General features: G+C 66.6%; 1 protein-coding gene across 1 annotated transcript in view; it reads right to left on the minus strand.

Annotated features, from left to right (window-relative positions):
* Positions 1-7,109, minus strand: part of PITPNM3 (PITPNM family member 3) — a 44,928-nt gene that overhangs the window by 4,911 nt on the left and 32,908 nt on the right. The window contains exons 14-19 of the mRNA XM_077746880.1: positions 6,291-6,461; positions 5,039-5,233; positions 4,521-4,669; positions 2,568-2,684; positions 234-350; positions 38-186 (exon numbers count right to left, since the gene is read on the minus strand). Of these exons, the coding sequence (XP_077603006.1) occupies positions 38-186; positions 234-350; positions 2,568-2,684; positions 4,521-4,669; positions 5,039-5,233; positions 6,291-6,461 (898 nt within the window). The remainder of the gene's footprint in view (positions 1-37; positions 187-233; positions 351-2,567; positions 2,685-4,520; positions 4,670-5,038; positions 5,234-6,290; positions 6,462-7,109) is intronic.

Below are 7,109 nucleotides of genomic sequence, written 5' to 3' on the forward strand. Positions count from 1 at the left end.
CCGGCCCAGGGGCCACGGGGGCGCCCCCAGGTCTTACCTGACGACCATCTTCACGGGGTAGACGCCCACCCCCAGGCGCCGGGGCCGCGGCACGCTGTAGGTGATGCGGCCGCTGCTGTTGGTGATCTCCGTGTCCAGGTGCACCCAACGGCCCGAGGACGGCTCCGCCATCACCAGGATGTCCACCTGCGCCGGTCAGGGGCCAGGGCCGCCCTGAANGCCCGGCCCCGCACCTTCTCCCCGGTCAGAGCCACCATGTCCAGGGGCCCGTACATGAAGCGCCCCACCAGGACCTGGGGGCCGTCTTCCGCCGCGATCACGTCGTTGGCCCGGTGGTTCGCGGTGACGTTCTGAAAGCAGAGACCAGCTGGGCCTTTGCCACCACGGCTGGCCACACACTTCCTGGCCACACTATCCGCAGGACCACAGGGACACGGGTCCCTGCCGTGTCACCCTTTCTGAGCCGTGGACCCGGGTTCCCGCAGACGGACAAGCGCGCTGCTCCTGACCGTCCCGTGCGCCCTGAGGTGGCGGCCGGTCCCCTGACTGTCCTCCCCCTCGGCTGGTGGGCTGGAGGCTGACGCCCCCGGCCTGCCTTCCACATCACCGTCTCCCCCACAGCCACTCACCAGGCGTCCCCTTAATGGGAACGGGAACGTGCCAGGGCGTGGAGAAGTGCGTGAGGACCCGCATGCACCNGGACACAGAGTCATTTTGTCTCTAACCATCCCAGGGTCCCCAGACTTCTCCACTTCCGGTTTCAATTCGTCCCACAGCTCAAAGGCCCACCTCGGGCCCGGCCACCAACCACCCCGGCCTCGCCAAGGCCAAACCCCTCAAGCCGGTGACCATCCCCATCGGCGTCTGTGCCTACACCGGAGCTCCCTCTGGCCGGGGCTCTGCTTACGGCCCTCAGGGGGGCCCTCCGTGAACATGAGCCCGGCGCCTCCCACCCATAAAGCACAGAACTGGGGCTCCTGAGGGGCTCAGTCAGTTAAGCGTCTGACTTTGGCTCAGGTCATGATCTCATGGTTCGTGGGTTTGAGCCCCACGTCGGGCTCTGTGCTGACAGCTCAGAGCCTGGAGCCTGTTTCAGATTCTGTGTTTCCCTCTCTCTCTGACCCTCCCCTGCTCACACTCTATCTCTCAGAAATAAATTAAAAAAAAAAAAAAAGGAACAGAACTGTTGACGCCCAGGGGCCCGCAGTGAAGTCCCAGTCCTGAGCTCAGCATCACAGCCGTGCCCGGTGACCTCAGTCTGTGGCCCCCTGCTATCATGAGCCTGGCGCTCCAGGGCCTTCCCCCCCAACTCTGCCTGCCCCCACCTTCCAGCCTCCCCACTATGCATCCGAGAAGTGCCCCGTGGACCCCCACTCTCCATTCCCATGGCGTCTACACGCAATTCAGCGGACCCCTCGTCTGCACCAGCCTCCGGGACCCAGACCCGCAGACGGTCAGGTGGCGGTGCAGGCTGTGCTGCTAAAACTCCGGAGAGGAAAGGCTTCACTAGCGGGAACAGACACATGGAGAGACGCAAATCAAACCCATACCGCTGGACCCCATGAGGGAGGAGAACACGCATCCACACGAGAACCCGTAGCGCTGTCCATGGTAGAGAAAAGGTGGGAACCACCCAAGCGCCCCACAACTGACCAACGAGTAAATAAAATGGGTCCGTCCAACGGAGATCCTTGGCCGTCAAATGCAATGAGGGGGGCAGGGATCATGGTTGGAGGGTGGTTACAGGGAAAGGGGTCTCTCTCCGAGGTGACCATAAGATCCTAAAATTGTCCATAGTGATTGCACACATCTGTGAACACGCTCAAATCCACCGAATTATACACAAATCCACCTACTGTACACTTTAAGCAGAGAAGTTGTAACAATGTGATTATAGCTCAATAAATACGGTGGCAAAAACAGAGTTGATCCGCAGAGCACCGATCACCTTCTGCCTTTCAGGACTGTCCTCAGGGTCCACGTCTGAGGCTCCCACCAGACTGCCCACCGGAGCAGTGGCTGTGTCTGTGGACCCGGCACAGTAGGCCACATCCCCAAATGACGATGCTTTGCTGAGTACATAAGTGAATTTATGCATACCAAACTCCTATTCATACTTCAATGCCCTACAGAGGTGACTCTCCTTCAGGGAAGCCCTGTGTGGTCTGTTCCGAGTCCTTTTCTCCGTTTTCTTCCTAACCTGTGCCTCCTTTTATTGTGGCCAAATCCACACCAGGCCACGCTCAAAGGTGAATCAGACTGTGAGCCCCACGGTCATGGGCAAGACCCTGCTTGACTCACATCCACGTCTCCAGAGGCTGTCATACAGCAACTGCTCCGTAGCTGGCATCTTGCCCCTGTGCCCAGCACCCTGAACCCCGCCCTGGCGCTACCCTGGAGTACCGGGACCAAGTCCCTCATCCCGCGTAGCCCCGACCCCACCCCCCCCTCCCCGGAGCCCGCAGCCCCGCCTGCCACGCGGAGCCTCAGCCCCCCGGGCAGCCCCACTCCCTGAGACCACCTGAGACCCCCGTCCCCGCCGGGACACGGTGCTGATTACCACATACCCGCAGCTTGACCTGGGTCCTCTTTCGAAGCCACTTCTCACGGGGGTTGGCGGGGCTCAGTGCGGCAGGATCCAGGCCCGCGTTCTCCTTGACAGTCACGCTCTCGTAGCGCATCACCTGAGGGACAGCCGCGCGGGGCTCCAGGTCAGCTGGGTCCACACGACCCCTCCTCCCAGCAGGCTGTCAGGGCCTCAGGGCCCACAGGAGGCCAGGAGCCCCAGGACCTGTCTGCTGCCACCCTGACAGCCGGGGCAGAGCGCGGGCTCTCAGAGCTCCGCCTGGGAGCAGCCTCTGCGCACAGCACCCAAACCCGCAGCCCCTGCTCGGGTCCCATTCCCTGCCCGCTGTTCAGGCGGTCCTTACTGGAGGCCTCCGGCCCCACCCGGCCCCAGGGCGCCACCCCTCCCCACTGCTCTTCCACACCCAAATCTGCTGTTCCAGTCTCCATCCTGAGGACGGACTCCATGCCTGTCAGAACCAGGCACCCCCACAGCCACGCCCCACGGAAGACTCACCCTGCGTGGCTGCCACCTGCCCCCCCCCGGCAGGCTTCCCCCAGGCCTCTCTGCGCCTGGACTTTGCCGGGCCCAGCCCAGCCCGGAGGCTCACTCCCTCTCCTGGCTCTCCTGTCTTCCAGGGACTCCCCCTCTGGGTCCGAGGCTCCTCCCTGGAGCCACAGGGCTCATCCCTGCACTTCTCTGCCTACAGTGACTCCCATAGCTCACAGGACGAGACAGATCCGGCAGATCCGGTCTCAGTCCGTTCCGCCCAGAGCTCCTAAAACCTTAGGAATTTCCTAAATGCCAGAGAGCCCTAAAGGCGCCTTTTGTTTGCAAGTGAGGTGGCATTTGGACCCTACCTAAGGGGGGGGGCCTGGTGGCCAGGAGCAGCCCCCACGTGACCAGAGGCTGGCACCCCCACCCCCGTCCCGCCCCCTGACCTCTGGGGACCCATGAGGGCTTGGAGGTCCAGTCAGTCACCAGGGACCAACGATCCGATGAGCTGTGCTGGGCAGTGAGGCCTCCAGGGAAACCCGCAAGGACGGGGCTCAGAGAACTTTCACGAGAAGCTGGTGACGCAGGGAGCCCGGCGTTTCCCCGGGTTCTGGAGGCCCCGGCGGCCCCACGGGACCCAAGGAGGGGCGGACGTGCCTCCGGCTCGGTGGGGTCAGGACTGGGCTACACGGCAGGATGCCCCGCAGGTGGGGAGAGCCGCCTGGTGCGGGCAAAATCCACACCAGAGCCGGGCGCCGCCTGTCACTGGCACGTGTCATCTGCGTCCGCCCTGCGCCTCAGCCTCCTCTGCCTCCCTTCCCGCTTCCCAGGCCCAGACGCAAGACTCGGCTTCCTGAACCCAGCCTGGCCCCGCCCCCCCAACCCCAGGGAGCCCCCCAGGTGCTCGGGTGCAGAGGCAGACCCCTCGGGGCCTCACACCCAGGTGCCCAAGCCTTGCCGTAGCCCCACCCCCACCCCGGGGCCTCCGCACCAGCTCCCAGCCCGAAGCCGGGCTCCAAGGGGCCCCTCAAGCAGCAGACACAGGATCCCTTCCCGAAATACGCCCAGGCCACACCTCTCTCTCTGCGCAGACCCCTGCAATGGCTTCTCGCCGGGCACAGAACGGAACCAAACTCCTGCCCTTGGCCGTCGACCCCACCTCCGCGCCCCCTTCCCCCCAGGCTCCCCCTCAGTCAGCGGCCTCTCCGGGGACACCGAGGCCCCGGAGAAAGAGGTCTTTGGGACTCACGTCCAGGTGGAACACGGGTCCGTTCTCCTGGGGAGTTTCTATTTAATTTTCTAGGAAGTGCCACGCCACTGCCCAGAAGCCGAAGTTCCCCACAAAACCCCCGCGGGACCCCGTAACCCTCACGCCCTCCCAGGGCCCATGCGGCCGGCCAGGCCCGACCCCGGGGAGCAGGACGGGCCCTCCGGAGGGGCCACGCAGGGCCAGCAGTACCTGTCTCAGGATGAAGGCCACCACGTCCGTGGACTCCCAGTAGCTGGCGTGGAAGAGGTGGGGCAGGGCCACGGTGGGGAAGGCCGTGAGGACTTCGGGGCAGTACAGCGCGTAGTCGATTCGCTTGGAGCCCCACCACCTGGCCGTGACTGCGGGCCCGAGACCCAGGTGAGGCCTTGGCCCGGGGGTGGCGTGGGGCCCCGGCACGCAGGCCCCGTGTGAACGGGCCACTCAGGGCACAGGTCTGGGGCCAGAGCTCCGGGACGTGACCGCCCGGTTCCCACAAGCCACCAGCCCCGCCCCCGCCTGCCCCCGGGGGGGGCGCTGCAGCCCGTGGGGGCCGCCCCGTGGAGGCGGCCGGTCTCACCGTGAACGCCGGGGCCGGCGCAGAGCCCGGGCCCGTCTGGCGGATCACCGCCCCCGCCCACCCTCAGCAGCCCTGGCAGCGGACCAGCGGCTGCCCGGCAGGGAGGGTCCCTCTCCCTCAAAGCAGGCAGGGCCCCGAGACCCTCACTCACTGCGGGAGGCGCCCGCGGGCACCAGGCTGTCTGAGGACTCTGAGCTGTCGCTGTGGGAGCTGTCCTGGCTCCCCCTCCGTGCTGGGCACGGGGCACGCGGGGCCTGAGGGGATGAGGCAGGGGCGTCCGGGGGCGGAGGGCTGTCCCGAGGGCTGCCCTCCAGGAAGAGGCGGCTGTGGGCGTGCAGAGCGTCGGCTGCAGAGGCAAGGTCACAGTCAGCGCCAGGCCCTGTGTCCCAGGGCAGCCTGCACCGGGCGGGAGTCTGGGCCCCCGGCCGCTCACCCCCACCCCCACCACACAGGCAGCCTGCACCCCTCGACCCCCGGGGCTCGAAGGGGCGCCCGGCCGGGTCTCGCCTCCTCTAAGTTGTGGGTCCCAACCATCCCCTCCGTCTGTCTCAGAGCTGGAGGGCACCTCTGGATGCGGCCGTTAACCACGGCCTCCTCAGCGGACCCCGAGGCCCAGAGGCCTGCCCGAGCTGGGGGAGGGGGGTAACAGGTGCTCTGGCCCGGGCGCTAAGGCGCTGTCGGGGGCGGGGCGATGCCCCGAGGGACACACGCGGGGCTGGAGAGCCCTTCCCACTGTGGAAGCTCCTGACAAGGCAGGACTTTGGAAATTAGGTTTCCATTAAAATTGGGGGTTGCTGGCTTTGGATCCTGAATGAGCCTCAGGCACGGCACCCTCGCCCAATCGGGCCCACGCTTCTGAACAGGCTCCGGCCGAACCTCTTTGGCCAGGATGTGGAGTCGAGGCCCTGATCTCTAGTGCTGACCGCACTGCTGCCTCCCCTGTGCGTGCCCGGCTCACCGCACTTCGGCCCTGGACACCCTGGCCTCCCCGCCCTGTCCCCCCCGCTCCTCCCGCCTACAAGCTCCCCCCCATCCTCAGCCTCCAGCTCTGCTCCACCTGCGTCAGGCCGGGGTCAAAGGCCCCCTCCTCCATGACGTCCATCGGGCTGACACACCTCCAGGCCTGCACCTCCAGAGGCGAGGCCCAGCATGGAACCCCGACTCGCCATCGGGTTTGATGGCTCGAGCACCATGCTGGCCTCGCCCCAGGAGCCTGTCAGGGGCAGAGCCTGGCCGCTGCAGAGCAGGGGTGCACACAGGCCGCGTCTAGTCCCTCCGTCGGCCAACGCGTGCAGAGCTTGGGCCCGAGAGAGTGGCACTGCAGGCTCAGCCCAGCCCCCGCTCAGCAGGCGTGCGCGCATGCACACACACACACACACACACACACACACACACGAGCCTACCCAGCAGGAGTGACTGCCCGTCGCCCAGCGGGAACCTCTGGTAGCGGGGCACGCTGACGGGCGGCACCAGGTGGAACTTGGGCTCCAGCAGGGGCTCGAGCCGCGAAGCAGAGGGGTCCGCGCAGTGGAAGAAGCTGTAGACCTGGCTGGAGGCAGGACGCAGCTGGAAGCCTGAGGGGGGCACGGGGACACGGGGCGGGGGGGGCCCTGGCTGGCTCCTCCCCCTCGGCCCAGCAGGCCCCCCTGGGCGCAGCTGTGAGTGGCCCACCCCTCTGCTCAGGAACGTGCATGGCTCCCCACTACCAACAGGCTCAAAGCCATCGGGTCGAGTTGGGTGTTCAGGGCCCCGCCCACCTGCCCCACCGGGAGCGGCACCCCAGGCCGCCAGCGGGGACGCATCTGCAGGGCCCCAGAGCCGGCAGGACGCTTCTCCCACAGCCCAGCAGGGGTCCCCACCCAGCGCCCACCCCACCCCGAGTCCAGGGAAGCCTAGGTCTCCGGGTCAGCACGGAGGCGGCGCAGGATTCTGCCTCCCCCCCTTCAAGGAGAGCCCCTCCCTTCGTATCCGTCCCACAGTGGAGGCTGCTGGTGAGCCCGGTGGATGAGGAGTTGGAGAAGCCCCGATGTGTAGCCCCTCGGGGGGCCCCCAGCCTCCCGCACCCTCAGAATCCTGCTAAGCCACTGGCTGGTTCCCATCACCTCAGTTCAGGGCAGGGGGGCGGGCGTTCAGGCTGAGAGGCACTGGGACGGGCCTGGGGCTGTGCAGGGGGGAGGCTGCGGCTGCAGGGGGGCTGCCTGAGCGGGGAGGAGGGCGGGTGG

Source organism: Crocuta crocuta, unplaced genomic scaffold (genome assembly GCF_008692635.1).
Source record: "Crocuta crocuta isolate KB4526 unplaced genomic scaffold, BGI_CrCroc_1.0 scaffold139, whole genome shotgun sequence".
Classification (NCBI taxonomy): domain Eukaryota; kingdom Metazoa; phylum Chordata; class Mammalia; order Carnivora; family Hyaenidae; genus Crocuta; species Crocuta crocuta.